This window comes from Catharus ustulatus, chromosome 8 (assembly GCF_009819885.2).
Source record: "Catharus ustulatus isolate bCatUst1 chromosome 8, bCatUst1.pri.v2, whole genome shotgun sequence".
Classification (NCBI taxonomy): Eukaryota; Metazoa; Chordata; class Aves; order Passeriformes; family Turdidae; genus Catharus; species Catharus ustulatus.
Window position 1 is genome coordinate 2,152,940 of NC_046228.1, and position 21,147 is coordinate 2,174,086.

The window sequence follows — 21,147 nt, forward strand, 5'->3', positions numbered from 1 at the left end:
TCCAGGATTCCTTCCCAGGCTCCAGACCAGCTCCAGTGAGCAAAGTGGGAATGAGAGGAGGAGACAATTCCTAAATTTTGGCTGGATGGGGAAAAAAACCCTTGTATAATTGAGGAATTTAATCCCAGTTTAGATTTGAGCTAGGACCAAACCCAAAAGTGACAGAGCAGAGTGACTGGAGAAAAAAAAAAAATCACTTAGAAAAAACTTATTAGAAGCAGAAAAATATTCCTGTGGATCCCTGTGTTTTCTAACCATGGTATTGCTTACAGAGGAGACAGTTTTGATTTTAGGGGAGGTGGAAAAATTTTGCTTTCCTCTGAGATTTCAGGGCTGAAGTTTTAGGAATGTCATGACTGGGAAACAGTTTCAAAACCCCCCAAAAAATCCAAACTAAACCAAAAGACCTCCCCCACCATAATATATTCCACTCCTCATATTAACCAAGGGAAAGTACCAGATTCTGCACCTGGGATGGAGCAACCCTGGATGCATGGACTGACTGGAATTTCCACACCAGAATTCAGTAGATTTAAAGTTAATTCTAATTCAATAAAAACCCTCTGTGGTTATGGACACAGCACATTATAAAAAAAACCCACAAAAAATCCAACCTAAATTTAAAAAAAATATTAATATTATATCACATCTGAGATTTAGAGTCTTGGAGTCTATTCCAACCTTAATAGTTCCAATCCCAACTCTCTGCTGCAGGAACATCCTCAGCTCCCCACACACCACATAAACAAAGGATTTTTAGTCAGGTCTAAAAAATACCCAGAAGTTTGATGCCCAGGCTGAATTTTCTGTGTTTCTGCATTTAAGAATCCCCCAAGCTTGAAGACAAATTATTTGTAAAAGATCCTAAAAATTCTGTCTCCAAACCACATCAACCACAGAGGATGAAGCTGAGGAGTGAACTCAGAAGACAGCAGCGATTACATTCTTAAAAACCAAAAACTCACACAAGTCTCAAACTGTTAACAAGTTTAATGACTTCAAAACCTGCCCTTTTCAATACAGGCATAACTTTTTTTTTTAAAACATATAAAAAATTTAGCTTAAACTTCAGCTAATACAACTGCACTTTTAAAAGAATATTTACAGAACTCCTATGAAAAATAAAACTGAAGCATAGAAAAATTTCAACAGAAAAGAGCTCAGCTGGAAATAATATGGCTTTTCCTGATTGCTGTACTGATCAACAGGAAAAAGGAGAATCAGTGGAATTACAAAATGTATTTAATATTTGCAGCTTTGCACAAGCACCCCATGGTTTAGGAACCACCACAAACTGGCAAAGCTACTGAAGAAATATCCTACCTTCTATCTGTAAACACATTAAGAAACATATTTTGCAAAGCAACCATAGAATTATCAAAAATCTGAGCTTAGAAGCTGAGTGCAAATCAATTCACATTAAGAAAAAACTGTGATTGGAACTGCTGAATTGATTTCAGAACTGGTTCTGGGACTCTTAAAGATCACTTCCTTGTTCTTGTGCTGGATCTTGTCTTCCTCTCCATCCCTCCAGTGGTCTGAGCTGCCCTTGCAGCCTCTTCTCCAAGTTTAGTTTTGTTTCTTCTTCCTCTTTGTAGAGACCCATTTTCATCATTCCCTATTTGCACATGGAAAAAAATGTCAATTTGTGTCATCAATCAAACATTTCCCACAAAATTCCATCTTCACCTACATTGTTTTGAAAGGAAATGTCCCCAGTGACAACATTCCAAAGATTACATCTCTGAATTCAACAAACCAGATACCAACCCCACACTTCTGCACATCCAATATCCTTTAAGTTGGATCCCTGAGGATTTACAGCTATTTCTGAAAGTAGGTTAACATTAATGAGAGCACCAAAACCAATTAGCTGCCATTTTAGCTAAAATTCCTTCCACTGATACATCAAACTAAAACAGAACCAACACCAAAGTCCTGCACAAATGAAAACAGAGGAAGTTTTATGGCAGGAAAACCCTCACTGTGTGGCTCTCAAAAGTTGCTGTCACTTCTACTTCAAGGCATTCATTTGTTATTTTCTAGTTGGGAGATTTTAAGTCAATTTTTTTAAAATTCCAGGGAATATTTTAGGTGGCAGCAGGACCAGGGCAGTGATGTCCCCCTGTCCTGGGCACTGGGGAGGCACCTCCAGTGCTGTGCCCAGTTTGGGTCTCAGCTCAGGAGGGACATGGAGGAGCTGGAGCATGAGCAGGGAGGGGAATGGAGCTGGAGTGTGAGCAGGGAGGGGAATGGAGCTGGAGTGTGAGCAGGGAGGGGAATGGAGCTGGGAAAGGGGCTGGAGCCCCAGGGGGAGCTGGGACCTTGGATCTTTTCCAACCTAAATGATCCCAGGATTCTGTGATCTACAGCAGTAGCCCCAGAGCTCTACACACAATTCTATCTGCACATGAGAGCAAAGGAGAAGAAGGGAAAGGAGAGGAAGCCATCCTTGCCTCACCTGATTGGAATTTTTTGGGAGCCACATCCTCTGCTGGCTGCTGGCATTTCCTCCTGCGAGAGGTGGGCACTGCCTGTGGAGCAGGGTCACCCTCCTGGCCTTTTCCAGACTGATTCTCCTCAGAACCAGTGGATGCTCCACTCAAATCCTGATCTTCCAGAGTGTTGCCATTTTCTGGCAAGTCACTGCTTTTATGGGGAGAAGTAGAGGTAGCTGTGTCTAATGGGAATTCCACTTTCCTCTTCTTATTCTGCCTTGTTCTTCCCTGGCATGGATTATCTTCTGGAGATGCATCTTCACTTCCTTTAAGAACACTCTTCTGCCCTCTGCCTCTGGGCATGTTGGCTTTTCCCCTGAGAGAAGTGGAAATGGTTTCTCCAGAAGTGGAAGAAGTTGTTTTCTTCCTGCCCCCTCTTGATGGATTTTCTTTTGCAGGTGGAGCTACATCCAAAAGTTGACTTTGTCCTTCAGGAACTCCATCTTTACCATCTTCTGGCAAACCTTGAGGTGAGGTGGGACTAACAGCCCGTGAAGTGGTTGCTTGCCTCGAGCTCCCTTTCACAAGATCCACATTTTCTTGGGAAGAATTGTCCAAACTCTGTTTAGCTTCCCTGTTGTTATTTTTTCTACCACTTTGTTTTGATGAGACCTGGTTTCCTTGAATAGAACTTTTGTCTTCTACCACGGGGCCAATTTCCTTCCTTCTGTTTCTTCTCAGTTGATTTTCTTTCCCAGATAGATCACAAGTTTCTGAGGGAACATTCTGCTCCTCTTTGGGAGCTTCCTCTCCATCCCCTGCTGGTAACCTGCGTTTCCCTCGAAGAGAGATGGAGTTGGTTGTGTCTGATGCCAGAGCAGTTTCTTTCCTTCTGCCCCTTCCTGGTGGCTTCTCCTTTGCACAGGACACTGCTTCCAAAGGCACACTTTGTCCTTCATCTTTAGTCTCTGACAAGTCACATTTGCTCTGGGGAGGAGTTGAACTTGTCTCTGCTGCTGGATCCATCTTTTTCCTTCTGTCCCTTGCTGGTGCATTCACTTTTGCCTGTGAAGTTTGATTGCCCAGAGCTGGATTTTCATCTTCTCCCTCTGCCATGTTTTTAGCAGCCCCTGCCATCAGCCCACGTCTGGTTCTGACAGAAGGAGATCTGCTCTGAGGTGCTGCAGCCAGCTCGCGTCTCCTGCCCCGCCGCAGTGCCCTGTCCTCAGCTCCCACAGCTGATCCTTGCTCCTGTCCAACAGCCTCACCTTTCCTGTCATCTGCACTTAATGTTTGGTTTTCCATCAAGGCAGGACTAGCTTTTTGGGGGATGGAATCAAGTGGCTTTCTCCTGCTCCTCCTTCCCTGTGCAGGAGGATTTTCAGAATTCCTATGCTGATTATCTTTGTCAGGCATCCCTTCACCACCCTCAGCTAAACCTTCTCCTTCAATTGCTTCAGAACTGCCTGCTTCAACCTGAAAATTAACTTTTTTACCTCTTCCTTTTGTACCCATCACTGCATCACTTTGTGCTGGATTCCCCTGCAGGATTTCAGTTTGCTTTGCTTTAAGTATTCCCCGTTCATTTCTCACCCTCCTCTGAGTGCCCTGAGCAGGACTGGCAGTGCCTGCTGTGCCACCAGAGCTGGGCTGCTCCTCCTCAGCCTGGGCTGCACCCAGAGAAGGTTCATCCACTTCTGTTTCTGACTTAGACTGAGGAGCAATTTGTTTGAGGCTGCTCACATTTTCAGTGAATTCATCAGCTTTCCTGCCTCTCCTGTTTCTAGCCCTGTTTGCTTCCGTGTTCTGAGCACCGACTGGCATTCTGTTTGTCCCTGCAGAAGGTGACTCTGCCTTTATTCTTCCAGCTGCCTCTGTTGTATTTTCCTGAGCATTTTTTGTTTCACATCCCTGAGATCCTTTCATCCCATCTGTCACGTGGGATTGCGTTTCAGCATCAGTTTCAGTTGATGTTTCCTCAGTTTTCTGAATGTTTTGTGTATTTTCAAGTGCGACCTCAGCAGTGTCTGCTTTTATTTCAGATGAGTGCTTTCTGTTTCTAGTGCTTCTAAGAGACTTAACTCTCCTTTCTGCTGCCTTTAGTTGAATTTTAGTGCCATTTTCAGATTCTTGTGCTGTGACAGCCTCAGGAGCTTTGTCACAAGCCTGTTCCTGCCTTTGTGCAGCCTTTGGGGAGGGCTCTCTCCGAAGCTTTCTGGTTGTTCCCTGAAGGTCTCCTGGAGAAGCTGCTTTCCCTTGGTCATTCCTTGCTCTTCTCCCTCTCTTTGGTGGAATCACTGGTTCTGTGTTCTCTGCTCCTCTGCGCCTCCTCCTCAGTGACAGGAGCACTTCCTCACTGTCCTCTGTGCCACTGTCATTAGCTTTGCTATCAGAATTATTTACATCTGTTTGCAGCTGACAGATTTCATTCTGAATGTTTCCAGCTCCTGTCTTTGTCCCTGGATCATCTTCAGTTTCACTGATGCCACAATCCTGCAAACTCTCTTTGGTATTTGCAGGTGCTTTTTGTAGCACTGAAGAATCTTCAACACAAGACTCCAGATTTTCATTTGCATGCTTTACCTCCTTCAGCTCTTTCCTTTTACCCCTTCCTGGTCTCTGAGCAGCTCCAGGTGGTTCCACAGATGAAACAATGTCAGGGTGCTTTGGAAAAACTTCTTGCATGCCACGCCTTGTCCTCATTCCTCTTCCCTCGTTTTCAGTTGTGATCACTCCCATCTCCCCTTGGCTACCAGGACCCTGCAATTCCTTTGAACTCCCACCATTTTCACTTGGTACAACTCGTGCACCTCTGCCCCTCCTGGCTCTCTGGGGAGGCTGCTCCTCACCAGCTGAGGCCTTCTGTTGAGAATCTTCACCTTGGGAAACTTTTCCTCTCTTTTCTGGAACAGGGTAAAGAGCACAAACAAAAATGAGACATTCCTGTGCCTGATCAAAGTACGGCATTCCCATTTTCCTCACAGAGGCATCTTGCTCAAACAAGTAACACAAGAAATAAAGAAATATTTAACCAATTCCTAGATTAATGCCAGGCTTCTGATTGAAGTTGTTTAATTTATTTGGATAGGTCAAAGGGAAATAGCTGAGCTCACAGAGAGGTTTAAACAAGATTTGAGCTTCATGGTAACATTTATGATTTTGTATATTATTCCTCTAAGCAAAATATTTGTGCTTACCACGTTTCTGACTGGAATTAGAACCAGGAAGTGCAATTTCTTCTGCAGAATCCATAACATTTACTGATCTCACCTAAGGAAATAAAATATAACCAATAAATGCATCTGACAGGACAAGAAGTTATGGAGCCAACCAATCCCAGATGAATGTACAGCAATATTTATAAAATTCTTGTCAAATCTTTTTCTTTACAAATTAAATCAATTAGTCTTAGAATAATCCACTCATCTGATATAAGCCCACAAATAGAGCAAATTTAATTCTTGCCATCTAAAGTGAAAGACAACATTGTGGAGTGGTTGAGAAGTGCCTAAATGAGTGCTCAAAGGGAATTTGGAGTATTGAAGAGAAATTGAGTGTTTTGTAATGTTTTGTTGTAGTTCTAAGCACTAAGCCCAGGAATACTCAGCATTTCTCCTATGGAATATGAGAATCAAAACCATTTTTTCAGAAAGTGATACTGGTAGTGATGCCAGCACATCTCCACTGAAGATCAGGATCCTTCTCACAATAAAAAGCAGCACCAGAACAAAGCAGGCTGGGCACAGACACTACCAAGCCTGACCCACTGACTGCAGAACTCCACTTTTCCCACCTGTGACAGCCAGTGTGGAATGGTGAGTGAGATGCTGGGGATGGCACTTTTACATTAAGCCTGTTTTTAATGATACTTAATCTTAAAAACACTCTTTTGTGACAGGTCCCTTGAAATAAATGCATTTTAACACAAATGCAGCTGTCCCTAAAAAATGTTGCAAGATACAAGATGTCATCCTAGGAAGTCTAAATTAATTTCAAACACAAGTTTCCAAGTCTTAAAAACAATCCTTCCAAAAGTTGAAGTATTTTATTTTACCTTCATCTCCTCTGGGGTACCAAACATTTCAGTCATTCCAGCATAGTCCACTTCAGCATCAGAAGATTTATGCCTGGGTTCTGCCATGAGCCTTTGCAGTCCCACAAAATCCTCAACTGGTTGATATTTCTTTTTAGGAGATTTCATTAATCTGCTAAGCCCAAAGATGTTTTCTACAGGCTCAACCTTTTCCTTGGGAGTCTGGAAAATGCGGCTGACCCCAACCATGTCTTCCACAGCTTGGGATTTCAGCTTTGGGCTTTTCTTGGTTGAAGTCACACCTGGCACAGCTTTTACTGCTTTCCTGCTCTCTACTGGAGTCTCCAGCAACCTTCTCAAAGCAATTTCATCTGTGACTGGCTCCAGCTCTTGCTGTGGGGTCTTCATGAGCTCTCTGATGCCTGACAGATCCTCCACTGGTTCTGGCTTCTGCTTTGGGGTCTTCATGAGCTCTCTGATGCCTGACAGATCCTCCACAGGTTCCAGTCTCTGCTTTGGGGTCTTCATGAGCTGTTTGATGCCAGACAGATCCTCCACTGGTTCTGGCTTCTGCTTTGGGGTCTTCATGAGCTGCTTGATGCCTGACAAAGCCTCCACAGGCTCCAGTCTCTGCTTTGGGGTCTTCATGAGCTGCTTGATGCCAGATAGGTCCTCCACTGGTTCTGGTTTCTGCTTTGGGGTCTTCATGAGCTCTCTGATGCCTGACAAAACCTCCACAGGCTCTAACTTCTCCTTTGGGGTCTTCAAGAGCTCTCTGATGCCTGACAAAACCTCCACAGGCTCTAATTTCTGCTTTGGGGTCTTCATGAGCTCTCTGATGCCTGACAAAACCTCCACAGGCTCTAATTTCTGCTTTGGGGTCTTCAACAGCTCTCTGATGCCTGATAAAACCTCTTCAGGTTCCAAGTTCTGCTTTGGGGTCTTCATGAGCTCTCTGATGCCTGATAAAACCTCTCCAGGCTCCAATTTCTGCTTTGGGGTCTTCATGAGCCTCTTGACACCTGACAAAACCTCCCCCGGTTCTGACCTTTGCTCAGGGGTCCTTAAAATCTTCCTTTTGCTTGACATGACCTCAGCTGGTTCCAACTTCTGCTTTGGAGTCCTCCTTTTACTTCCTGATTTCCCCAGAGATGTTGGTTTTTCTGGAGTTTTTGCCAAACCACCCACATGATCTTCGTGTACAGCCTGTCTTTTTTCAGGAGTTTTTGTGGCTGTTTCATCAAACAGAGATGGAGATGCCTCCTCCTCCAGAAAGCAGGATATGCCTCCACTCTCTTGCTTCTGCTCTGAAGCATCTGAATTATTTAATGGTGACACCATCATCTCTCCTGAAATAAGCAGCAATTTATGTCATTTGGAAAGTAACTTAAGCAGAAAATACAAGCATTTTATTTGCTGTTTAATTTTAAAAAATCAAATTCAAATATAACCGCCTGCAAATCAAAATTTAAATATGGGCATTGGGCATTCAGTGTCTGAAACAACTCATCAGCAGATTGAAGTTCCATAGCAAATAAAATAAATAATAAAATGTCCTACTCAGAAATTAACTGGAACTACATTTTCTTTTAATACCTGATAAATCTCAATAGCTCCTTTCATGGGTTGCTGGATGCTTCACCTCAGTTCACCTGCCTAGGCTGAGATGCTGCTAACCTATAATATACCTAAATATTCTTTTCTTAAAATTCCAAACCTACCAGATTCTTCAGGAGTGTGCAAGTCAGAAATGTCCCCTGCAGCCCATGGTGGTGTAAAATCAGCATTCTGAGCAGCAGCCAGGGGAAATGTTCTTCCTCCCTGATTTTCTGGAGTTTGGAACATTTCAGGCACTCCTAGAAATCACATTTGGAGAAATAAGCAGAAGTTTTGACTAAAGAACTGCACAGAGGGCAGATGAAGCAAGAGTTTAAAAGTCTCACCTGTGAAGCTTTCATCCATGTCCATGTTCAGCTTCAGCTGGGGATTTTTCACCACTTTGGGGACGTGCCCAGCTGACCTGACTGTGGTGGAATAAGCTCTGCCTATAACTATGGTAGCAGGTGACTCTGCATGACCTGTGCTGAAGTGATCCTTTATTTTCTTCTCTGGAGTCTGCAGAGGGAAAAGAATTTTAAAAAAGAGAGTTGTTAAACAAAGATTCATGGTGGAAGAAGTGGCCAAGCTCCTTCCATAATTTACCATCAGTCATGGTTAACTGGGAGGCTCCAGAAGACTGGAGAATGTCCAGTGCCAATGAAGGCCCAGCCAAGCCTGAGTTTTATGATCTGAGGTTGGACTCCAAGATCTTGGAGTTCTTTTCCAACCTTAATAATTCTGTGATTCCTTTTGTACAAATCTCCATTTCCCACATGCTGTGAGAGACATCAACTCCCATTTCACATCACACCAGAGCTCTGCTTCTCCATCAAAACCCATCCAAGCTTGGTGAGTATGCAAGAAAATAAAACAAAGAAGCACAAAAAAGTAAAGGACACCTTTGGTGGGTGTTTGCTCTTCTTCAGGGCTCTTCTTCTACAGACACTTTTCCTAGAAGTCCTTGACTGTGGTCTTGGAACTCCCAATTTTACCACTTCTGCCCAAGATTTTGCAACTAGAAGAAAATGAGAAAGAACCACTTGAATTCTCAGCTGTGCAAATGGAAGTTCACAATTATTTCTTTGTGATTCCAATACAGTTTCTGCAGTCTGGCAGAGGAAAGTGGTTGTTATTATCTGGTAACACCTGAAGTGTCATATTCTCAATGTGAAAACCCAGTTTCAGCTGAAGTTTAAGCAGAGTCCAAGTACCCAGTGTGGCTTTCCACACCAGAAGAATGAGCTTCACACAGTGTCAAACACAGCTGAGATCCTCCAACTGAACATTGACCCAATTCCTTCCTCTCTTTTGGAAGGAACTCATTTTTCCCCAACAGAAACTCACCATGAACCTTTCAGCCTCGTTCATTATGGACCAGCTTTCCTCTGGTGAGATTTACAGAACAGAAATTGTTTCCAAGTCAAGTTTCCTTCAACACCTTCCTGAGGACTTTCAGTCAGGAAAGCCATTTATTTATCCTGCATTTAGATCTACACAGAATTCTTCTTGTACCACCTTCTCTTTGTGAAACACTCCCAAAATTCCCAAAGCAAGGTTACCTTCATCACAGCATCATTCTGAACACAGCAGTGGAGAAGGGAATGAAGCTGTGCAATAAATGAAGTTGTAGGACACCTGCCTTGTTTACTTCAGGAAAAAAAAAAAGCTATCACAACACATTGAACGTATAAAAAATGATTTTTAAAATAGAGATAAAAAGGGGAATTCTGCTCCTATTCTCTTGTCAGAGTTGCCATGTCAGTCTGTAAATAAAAAGAACTTTGAGAAGCTGACATTGCCAGGTGTGCAGGATGCAGAGAAAAATGCCAAGCATCCAGGAAATTATCTGAAAAAGCACTGGCAACAGTGTTATTTTGGATCTGAAATTTTTAAGAGCTGTGATGTTCTGAAGGAATCTGAAGGAATTGATGCAGAGATATGAAAAAGCACATTACAAAGAGCTGGTGAGAAATTGAATGCCACTGGTATTTGTCAAGAGCTCTGCTGCCATTAAAACGGACAGAATAATAAAGTAATAAAAATTCCTGGGTGAATGGGGAATTGGACTTTGTCAAACTGATTTAACTGATGAAAACAGGTGACAAATACACCCTACTGCAAAGTTTATTCAAAAGACAAAACTTGAACCAGAAATTCTCTATTACAGCTTCCAATGCTGTCAAAACTATTTCAAATCAGAGCTCAACACTGGGAATTTTGAAGATTTGCAGGGAACACCCAGTTATGATCCTATTTCTCATCTCTGTCATTTATGTACCACTTTGAGTGGTTAAATACAGCTCAGTTCCTGGACAAAGTTTGGGAGCCTCGTATAAAAATAAAGCACAAAATAACCAAAGTGGAGCTGCACTGCTGTAAAATGTTAAAATTTTCAAAACAAAACTGATGTGATAAACGTGGTTTAGTTGAGCACTACTTGAACTTGACAAGATTTTAAAGATCATGACTCTAACCTTGCAAAGGGAATGGCAATTTTACCATCTTTTTAACTTCTGAACATGAATATTTGTCTTTAAATGAGTTTATAGATGCCTTAATAAATTTGCTTTATGAATAAGAAAACACAACACTTTGCACTTCCAAGAATCCCAGCAGATTTCACAAGACTCACCAATTTTTTGGTGGCCTCTTGCAGTTTGGTTCCTGCATTTTAAAGCATAAAATTTATATTAAAAAGGAACTGTTGAAACCAACCTAGTAAATTGGCACTGGAGGCACCACTTCTCCTCTTGGCACTGATGGCAGCCACAGCCCCACCTCTGCTCCTCCTGGCAGTGCCCTTCAAAGCTTGGGCACCTCTGGCTGGCTTGGCAGGTGCCACTGTCACCAAGGCTTTGGCATCTTGGGCAGCAGGAGAAGATTTGGGTGTTTTCTCTTCACTGGTCCCCTCTGGAGCCAGGTGCTCTGTGCCAGCATCCTCCTCCTCTGCAATTGGCAGTGCTGAGGGGGGCTGGGAGATGGAGAAACGGCCTCTCCTGAAAGGGGCTGGGGAGCCTGGAGGGATTTTGGGTGTTGCCTTCCCTGAGACAGGGGATGGGGCTCCTGGGGGCTGCTGGGCTGGGGAATTTTTTTCTTCCTGGTAAAAAAAAAATTAAAAAATTGCACATTAGTTAATGGAGAACAGGTATTTCCTTCTTTTTAATGATGTGATCTGTGCAGGTAAATCCTGCCTGAAACCTGGATTTTACTTTTCTAGGAATGATACAGGAAATTATTCCTAAACTGTTGATCAAGTCTGGGCTAAGTCTGGCAGGAGGCTTTACCTTACTTTTGATCCTCACACTTTCCCATCCTTACCCTTTTATCCATCCCCAGCCACCAATTAAATAATTTGCTGTCAATTTTAGTTTCAGATTGATTGATTTTAAATATTTTGCCTGATTGTTCCTTGTGTATTTTACCCATCCAGTAAGCAGCAGTGGCCTTGCCAATGAACTTGGTTGCACTTTCACTTTATAATAAACCTGATTTTGCTGATGATTCTTTGAGCATCCCAAAACACTCAAGAGTGACATCAGCATGCACCACACAAGGTTTGTTACTAATTTGGAATTAATAAATAGAATAAATACATATATAATAGAATTCATAAATTCTGATCACAGTAATGAACTCAGCAACTTGATTGCTCCTAACATTTACCTGATTTATCAAGTGCTTCAGGCCCTGAGCCTTTTTGAGCACAGCCTGAGGAGAGTTTCCATAGGGTAAGCTGTGCCTGGCAGGGAGAGCTCCTCTCTTCAGGGGAGAGTTGGGAGGCAAACTTTTATCAAAGAGTTCTGGACTCAGATGGCCACCAAAAGACACTCTCTTCCTTTTGCCCACAGCCTGAGGGAGCGTTTCATCACTTTTCCTCTTCTGAGAGATTCTTTTCTTGCCTGAAAAGAACAATTGAAACAACTTTTAGACATCCAAGAATCCAAGGCAGTATTTTTAACCTTTACATGTGCATGGGAAACAAACCCAAAGGAACTTACCCTAAAGGGAAATAGATGAAATCCAAGATATTTTATACATATTGTGTATTGTTAAGGTCAAATGTAACTCCATAAATATTTTACAATTAGTGTCAGTAATGTCGTACTTTATCCAAATTAGAGAATTCTTAGAAAGCTCTGCAGAATTTCTCTAATAAAAAAACAAGGCAGGGATCCAATGTATTTACCTGAGTCCTCTCCATGCAAGAGGCCAGAAGCTTTGGTTTCTGAGGCAGGCTCAGTGTCTCTCAGCTCAGTAGAACTTCCAGCTCTTCTCTTGGCTGATGGTCTTTGAGGTGTTGCAGCACTGACATCTTCCAAATCCTGCTTGTGGTGACAGCTGTCCATGGCCAGCTCTGGAGTTCCACTGGCTCTTCTTCCTGAACTCTGATGTTCCTGAGCAGTGTCTGCCTCCAGTGCTGCTTCAGTCAGCGCTCCAGAGGTCCTTGACCTTCCCCTCTTCCTTCCAGGTGTCTGCCCAGCAGGAGATGCCAACATCCCTTCTGCAGCCAATGCCCCTGAATGGGCACTTTTGTCCAAGGATTCTTTACTTTCCCTGCTCTTCCTTCGACTCTTGGAATCAGACAGAGAGGAACGGGTTTCACAAGGTCCCACCTCTACGTTATTCAGCTTTACCTGAGCCCAGATTTCTTTCAGCACTTCCTGGTGAGTTTTTCCTGGTGTTTCTTGTCTGCTGCTTTGTCTTTGCGGTAAGCGCAATTCTCGTTGCACAGCTGAGTCTGCACTAACAATACTGCACAGTGGGTATTTACTCAGAGCTGCAGCTGGAAGTGACCACCGTGCCACTGAGCCATCTCCAGGATTCATCCCAGGCCTTTCACTGGCAGCTGACACATAAGGGCACCGAAGGCTCTTCCTCCTGCCTGTTGGTGTGGTGCACATTGCCCCCATGCAGGGACAGTCCAACATTACTATGGAGCATGGCTCCACCAATCTGGGGGAATTCCTATGGCTCTCCTTGCTGGGTTTGGGTGTAGCTGCAGTGCCCTTGGATCTGCCTGGGGTCCTGGATCCCTCAGGGTCCCACAGTGGGCTCTGACTGCTATTTCCTGACACCTCCTCTGAAATGGGAGCTCGAGGACTCCTAGGAAAACTCCTCCTGGGAGTTCCTCCTCCTGCTGCCAGTTGGCTAAACCCTGGGCTGATTCCATCATCACATCTCACAATCACACATTCTTCCGCTCTGCCTGTTTCCCTTCTGTCAGCCAGGCTGCTCAGATCAAAACCACGACTCTGGGATGAAACAGGAGCACTTGGTTCTGGCAGAACCCTCCCAGCCTCTCCTCCTGCAGCTCCCTTGTGCAAAGGTTTTTCTGCTTCCAGCTTCTTTTTCAGATTTTCATAGAGTTTACTAAAGGGAGACACTTCACTTTGCTTTTTAAGAACACGATGTATTCTCTGTGAAGATTTGGGTGTTTGGAGTTTGACAGGGAAAGCTCCAGGAAGATTTTTCGCTGGAGTTTGTTTCTTTTCACTGGTATTTTTTTCTTCACACTCAGCATTATCTGCAAAGAAAGCAAAACAAAACAAAAATACAGACACAGAGTTACTTCAAAATTGCAGAACTGCAAGTATAAGTTCCATAAGTACAGATGAAAAATTCCTTATTTTCCCTCCCAAGAGGGAAGATCCTGGTCAGCAAAGATTTTCCTGATCAAACAAGATCCACTGAAATGGAACATTTGGAAGCAGCTGGGGCTTTTTGCATTGGAACAAAAATCTGTCAGAAATAAGAATAAAGACCATTCTCTGAAAATCAGGATTATTTACAACAAGAAGGGAAGGTGAAGTCCTGGCATTTCACCAGTCCATGGATTGTAAACCCCCAGAATTAGCAGCTGTGGGTTTTTCTGGTTCTACAGGAAACAGTTCCTGTAAACAATGATTTCAATATATATCATGACATCTAAAATTCATCTTGTTTAAATTTTCTATTAGGAAATATTTCCTTTAAAAAGGTGTAGCTGTAGATCAGCAGAGCAGTTCCAGTTAAATTGTCATGTCAAAGGTGGATTCACAGCTTTAAACATTTAGATAGTTACTGACACAGCAAGGTGTACTCAGATTGGAGAGTCTTGAAATGCATTTTTCCCTTCTTTTAACTTTGTTTTAATTCTAACAATGATTTTTTTAATGCTAACAATAAATGCAGTTCAGGGGACAAAAGCAAACAGAGCCCTCATAAAGCAGGTACCAACCTGAAGCATCCACACTTTTAGCTCCTGCAGATTGTTTGTGCAGTAATTCCACTTCTGCCACCTGCTGAACATGAAGAACCTGTAAATTTGTACAACATTACAGCAGAGTAACAATATTTTACACTTCAGCTTTCCATTCTGCATTGAAAAAAAACTATTTATAAGAGAATATGCATTGTCCCTAAACAACCTTTAAAGTATTTAAATAAATCCTTTAACTTTACAATTTTCAATATTAGCCAATACATTTGAGGCCCTAGAGAGGAGAAGTTTATCTTGCTTTATCATTTAAATTCTGAGCTGTCAAAGCAGCTGTAAAATAAGACTAAAACCACCTGAATCTTCTCCTTACCAAACCCAGTGGAAGATTTTAGCTTGGTCTGTTTTAGCAACATCATGAATTATTAATTACCTATAACCAAAAAGTGCTAAATTTTTGACTAAAAATTATCAAATTCTTAAAAGTATTTAACTGAAAGAGTTTATTTCTTTGTATTCTCAGACAGAAAGCAGTTTCAAGTTGAAAAGTTATTTCTAATAGGAAAACAGAGCAAGGAAATAGAAAACCCTGTCACTACTACCAATATATTTGTAAAGGAAAAGACCCCAGCCACAAAATTACCTGCAGAGTTTCATCTTTTGGAGACCTGGAATGCCTCTTTTTTGGAGTTGACTGCACAGGATATTCAAACCTGAAAGGAATATTTTAAAATACCATTTTTTGTCACACAATTGATGACTAACTTTCTATTATTAAGAGGGATGACCTAGGAACAGTTGTCCCCTCCCAACAAAGCATACATCTCCATTTGAAAGGCTTTAGAAAGTTAAAACCACTTTAAATTTCTCCCTAAAACTGACAACTCTTGAAACAAAATCAGAATGATCTCTCTAAACAATTCCATCTTTATTGATTTAGCTCAATGTGATATCAAGATAATTATAAGCAATCCTGCCTTTTGATGAAATCCCATGAGACTTTGCAGAGAAATATGAACTAAACTTCATTAATTTCTACTCTAGAATGCAATAATTCAGAGTTTGGCCCTGGCACCCACCTGAAAGAACGATCAATAATGGTTAAAACATCTCCGTGCTTCAGGGGCACAGGCTGCTCAAAGCAGGCCCCGTTCAGCTGCGTGGGGTTCACTGTGCTCAGATTAATCAGGACTGCCTAAAAACCAAACCAAAACATCAGTGAGCTGCTGAGGGGCACCGAGGCAAGGCACAGCTCAGTAAAACAGCAGCACCTCACCTCCTTGTTCTCGTTGATCTCGATTTTGCAGTGCTCGTTGGACACCCAGGGCAGCCGCATGCGGATGTCACATTCTGTTTTCCTGGGGGGAAACACAGCTTCAGTTTCACACAAAACACAGGGAAATCTGCTGCAGAATCAGGGCATTGCCCAAATGCTTGGTTAGTTATGGTACAGCAGCATGGTGTCTCTCATTTGAAGATAATTAACTGCCCAAGTCTTTTTAAACTGGCATAAAAATAGCTCACACTCTTCCAGCATCAGAGAACTGAGATCAGAAAAATGGTGAAACACCCAAACTGTAAAAAAAGCAGATCACAACAAGCTGGGACATGGCCACAGCACAGCTGCAGCTATGGGATTACTTGCTGCCAGAGCTTCCTGAGACTTGTGCAATATTTTAGACAAAACCAGCTGTTAAGTCATTCTCAGGTTTGCATTTCTGATCTGAGACTGAACAGGTAACTGGACCCTTGGTCTCACCTGCAGAACCACTTCTACCTTCTTAAAAGTTACTGGTGAGTTAAAACATGTTTATAATGTACAGACTTCTCCTTTCTGTCCTTTTCTTAAGTTAATCTCTAATGCTTTTCATTTGCTGTTGGTCTTATAATTTCTAATCCCTTCCCCTGATCTCCTGTGGTCAGAAACTTAAAATCAATCAATCGATAACAGTAGTTCTGGAAAGGACAAAAAACAGTAACAAAACAAAGTTCAACTTTCTACTCTTACATTAACTTTACATTAACCCTGTATCACCTTTCCTCCTCTGTATGCTATTCCTAAATAAACATTTATTTCTGTAAATAAACATTAAAAGACACGATCTGCAGGAAAATATTATTTCAATGTGCGCAAGCAAAATTCTCACCTTCCAAATAAACAAGAAGTTGAAGTGAGTGGAAAAACAATTCCATCAGTCCCATTCCTTTTAATGACAACGATTGTCCCGTAGCGTGGCATCCTGGAATGTAAGGAACCTTACCTATAAAAAAACACAGAGATTACTCATCCTAATTATGATTTACATGTTGATGAGAGTAAGTTGATGGAAGTTTTCATGGTTTTATTTTGCTCCAGAGATGAGCTATTTCCCGATGGACAGCAGAAGAATCTCAGTGTTGTTTATATGTATTTCCCCGTGTAGAAACTGGGAATATATATATTTATATGAACTGTCAGACTAGTTTTGGTATTCAGGTTTCTGTTACCCATCAAAACCTTGGAAAGGCTCAGGAACAACACAGATTTTGTCCCATAAACAACTTTAAAACTCGGGCTTCCTCACTAAATCCGGACCTTTCAATCTCTTACCTAGCTGGAAATTCTCAGATTTGAATTTAAAACAGAGACCAACTGACAGCAGTTAGATCCTGCTGGAAAAGGAGGGGACAGCGGCATCAGCCTCCAGCAGAACAGCGGGGAAGGGGCTGAAACTGGGCAGCTCCTGAACAGGAGGAACAGCACCGAATTGACATAAAAACCCCAAATCCACAGCGACTTTTAATATATCTCCATGTCACGCATTATTTAATGTGTAAGTTCGATTACCACACGCGATCCTCAAAGAAGCATCTTTATCAGCACTCTGAAAGCAGCGAGGTAAAGCAAGGGAATTAAACGCAGTTCAGAGTCTCTTACGGAATTCCTGGGTGGGCTTCAGGCGATAAAACATTTGTTGACAACAAGACAGGGTGGAGGGGAGGCCGGCAGTCCCTGCGGCTTTCAGGGAACGCAAACACTCGGTGTCCTGCACTGAGAGCACCCTGCCCACCGCACCCACCGGCCAAAACTGCCACGTGCGCTGCACAACCCGCAATTTATAACCCAGCCGGGTAAACACCGGGAGAGAAGGGGGCGACAACCGCCACGACAGGGGGTTACAGCTACAAAAGCGGGGAAAGTGGCCACGGGAGAGAGGCGTCAGGCGGCCCAACTCCTCCTCGCAGCACCCCAAATATCGCGTCCCCCCCGGCCCTGCTGCCCGTACCTGGCTCTGTCGGAGCGCTGGCGGCCGCTGACGGGCCCGTTGTGGCGGCGTCCGACGCGCCCCCCGCGCTCCCGGCAGGCGCGGCGCCGACTGAGCCCTTCCCGCGCTCGCGCGCCGGCCCCCGAGCCTCGCACTGCGCCGCTCCTTCCGCCCGGCTGTATCCCTCCGCCACGCACTAACGCGGAGCCCCTGGACAACGCACAGACGGACGGACCCGGAACCGCCGCCACCGCCCGCGCCTGCCGGCAGCAGCCACGGCTGCGGGACAGCACCGAGCCCGCCCCGCCGTGACAAGCGGCACCGGGCGGAGGGACTCTTTTAGCTTCACCCCGTGCCTCCTCGGCGGAAGGAGAAACAGTCGCGCCGAGATGACCGTTGAACATTCGAAAAGGGGCGCGGTGGCCGCTGATTGGCGGAGGGGGCGGCGCGCGACGCGCAGCGCAGCCAATGGGGAGCGGCGAGGGAGGTTTGAGTTCAGACGGGGGCGCCGCCCCGCGGAGCCGCGCGCGCCTCAGGCGCTGCCGGGGGGTCGGGACAGGGCGGGCGTGGAGCTGGTACCGGGGCTGTGCTTGTACCTGTGACCAAACCTGTGCCTGGATCTGTACCTGTGACCGAGCCTGTGCTTGTACCTGTGCCTGGATCTGTAACTGTCACCGGGCCTGTGCTCGTACCTGTGACCAAACATGTGCCTGGATCCGTACCTGTCACCGGGCCTGTGCTCGTACCTGTGACCAAACCTGTGCCTGGATCCGTACCTGTCACCGGGCCTGTGCTTGTACCTGTGCCTGGATCTGTACCTGTGACCAAACCTGTGCCTGGATCTGTACCTGTGACCGAGCCTGTGCCTGGATCTGTACCTGTGCCCCAAGCTGAACCTGTACTTGTAACCAAACCTCTGCCTGTGTCCATACATAAATCTTTACCTATCTATACCTGTGCCTGAGCCTGTACCTCTGTCTGAGTCTGTACCTCTGACCAGACCTGAACCTGTACCTGAATCTGAACCTGTACCTGGTGTCTATATCTGTACATGAACCTATACCTACACCTGGATCTGTACCCATAACAGTACCTGTGCTCACACCTGGATCTGTATCTGAACCTGAACTTGTACCTCAACCTTTGTCCATACCTGCACATGAAGCTGTACCTGAATCTGGACCTGTACCCAGACCTGTACCTGAACCTCATCAAGATCTATATCTGAACCTGTACCTGAATCTGTGCTTGTATCTGAACCTTTGTTTAGACCTGTATCTGTACATGAACCTGTACCTGAATCTGGACCTGTACCCAGACCTGTACCTGAACCTTGATCTAGATCTGTATCTGAACCTGTACTTGAATCTGTGCCTGTATCTGAACCCAAACCTAAAACCTTCCCTGAGCCTGTATCTGAACTGAACCTAAAACCTGTCCCTGAGCCTGTGCCTGTACCTGAGCCCGAACCAAAAACCTTTCCCTGAGCCTGTGCCTGTATCTGAACCTGAACCTTTGTCCATAGCTGCACCTGTACCTGAATCTGGACCTGTACCCAGATCTGTACCTGAACCTCGATCTAGATCTGTATCTGAACCTAAACCTGGATCTGAACCTAAACCTGTTCCCCAAGCTGAGCCTGTCCAGGCTTATTGAGCCCCTCTCTGAGGGAGGGGGACTTGCAGGGGGCTCAGTGCTCCCAAATTTGCACCTCCTCAGATTCACTTTATCAATTCAGCTTCACTTAGGCAGCCGTGTTTAATCACATTAAAATACTACTAGCCATAAAAACACTATAACTACAACAGTAAGGGGGAGAAAAATAAATGGGAGGGGGTGAACAGCAGTAAAAGTTAAATTAGTATTTTGAGTCCATTTTAATCAGCAAATTAGTTACCTTCATTTAGATATAAAACTGATCCCCATCTCTGCTCCCAAACAGGAATTCATTACTGGGACTTGAATTTGAGGATCTGTGAGGCCAAGAATCAACATGAACATGGTGTTGTTCTGTGTTTGAAGAGAGAAAATAATAATAACAATAATAACAACAACAATGTATTATTGAGATATGCAATGTGACCTTCATTCCAAGTTTGATGCTTGGGAAAGGGATACAGGACAAGGTCATCCAGCCTTTTGTGCTTCAGGGGATAAAATTCTACTATTCAGATCTTTCACAAAGCAGAACTTTTGATTTTACTCCTATTTTATTATCTAGCTTGCCTCAAAGACTATTTTATGTGGTGTGATGACTTTAGATGTGATACAGTTAGATGTAAGCAGCTTTTAAAATGTTCTTTCTTTTCAACTAAATGACTTTGAAGTCTATTTTGTAAGCTTTGGTGAGCCTTTAATTTAGTTCAGATTATTGTTGTTATTATTACTATTTTACAATAACTGTGCTACTGGATAATCACTAATTTAGATGTAAACCATACCTAAAATCAGGATTCTATTTGGTATCTAATTGGGTATCATTGCTAATTAACAGATATTAAAAAATCCTTCCTGGGGGTCCTGAATGATGTAACTAAAACAATTTATAGCAGGAAAACTCAGAAATTGAATTTATTGCAATCTCTGCCAGCCCACATGTGATCAAACAGCACAAATGAATAAATACACCTGCACTGTGGCAATAATTGTATTTTCTGGCATGATTTACAATGGTGTCACAGCTTTTGTGATGTGCAATACTTAGAGGGAAACACAAATTATAACAAAGGTTTGCAATCTGTCTCCAAGAGCAGCAGTGCTCTCTGAAACAGCATCTGTACAAATATTTGCTGAAGTAGATTTACAGGAGGAAAAAAAAAACCAAACCAAAAAAGACATTTTCTTCAAGGTTTAAATTTGCTGGTAGGTTAATTTGGAAACATTTTCATTTAGACAAATACACCTGAATACACCATGAAGTAAAACTGCCAACTGTCAAAAATGAGGAGAAAAAAGTCAGTGCTTGAAACTCCTTGATAGAGAATTTAAAAATCAACATTTAATTTATCACATGAAGATCCTCACACAGAGTTATTTGTTCAAGAGATAAGTCATATGATTAACCCTGAAAATTTAAAGTTTTGCAACAAATTTCTCTCTTAAAATCACAGTTTATTCCACTGACACGTGATTGCACCCAGGATTTTTGGAGTGCTACAATGCATAAATTTAGGAACACATGGGATGTTTCCAAATTTTATCTATCCACAGTTAACAAATACTTTGAAATAATTTACCTTAAATGGTAAAATAACAAACTATTAAGGGAAAAACTTTTTAATATGATGGATACACTGATATTTTTAAGTCAAACCTGTATTTTAAGTAATCCAAATTCATCTGGAAAAGGAGTTTTCCAGGAAGACAACCAGGAAGCAAAAGACACAATGTCCCAGTGAAAAATGTCAGGTTTAAAATGCAAATTAAAACTCTGCAGTGTGTTCTGATTTTTCAGTTCCAAAAGCCACAAAAGCCACCCTTGAGGATGGGTGGAATCAACTCCTGGCCCCCAAGTCTCCCATCCTGTGCCCAATCTGGGAACCAAATCCTCAATCCAGGAATTTTTGCCATCACTTTTAATCCCAAAGGTGACCTTAAGAGGGATTGTGCATCTCCCAGGCAGTCCTTTGGGACAGC

At 43.3% G+C, this 21,147-nt stretch overlaps 2 protein-coding genes across 2 annotated transcripts; both read right to left on the reverse strand.

Moving 5' to 3' along the window:
• Positions 1-1,101: 1,101 nt before the first annotated feature.
• On the reverse strand, positions 1,102-13,573 carry LOC116999158 (proliferation marker protein Ki-67). Its single transcript, XM_033065485.2, has 10 exons — positions 12,257-13,573; positions 11,734-11,969; positions 10,786-11,167; positions 8,970-9,085; positions 8,415-8,586; positions 8,193-8,327; positions 6,493-7,820; positions 5,636-5,708; positions 2,462-5,341; positions 1,102-1,618 (listed from the first exon to the last, which is right to left on the reverse strand). Exons 1-10 carry the CDS (start codon positions 12,996-12,998, stop codon positions 1,485-1,487), a joined length of 6,198 nt encoding a protein of 2,065 aa, XP_032921376.2. The 5' UTR covers positions 12,999-13,573; the 3' UTR covers positions 1,102-1,484.
• Positions 13,574-14,225: 652 nt separating this feature from the next.
• On the reverse strand, positions 14,226-16,505 carry MKI67 (marker of proliferation Ki-67). Its single transcript, XM_042779519.1, has 5 exons — positions 16,414-16,505; positions 15,543-15,624; positions 15,346-15,461; positions 14,910-14,979; positions 14,226-14,366 (listed from the first exon to the last, which is right to left on the reverse strand). The coding sequence occupies exons 1-5, from the start codon at positions 16,503-16,505 to the stop codon at positions 14,226-14,228; spliced, it is 501 nt and encodes a 166-aa protein (XP_042635453.1).
• Positions 16,506-21,147: the final 4,642 nt, after the last annotated feature.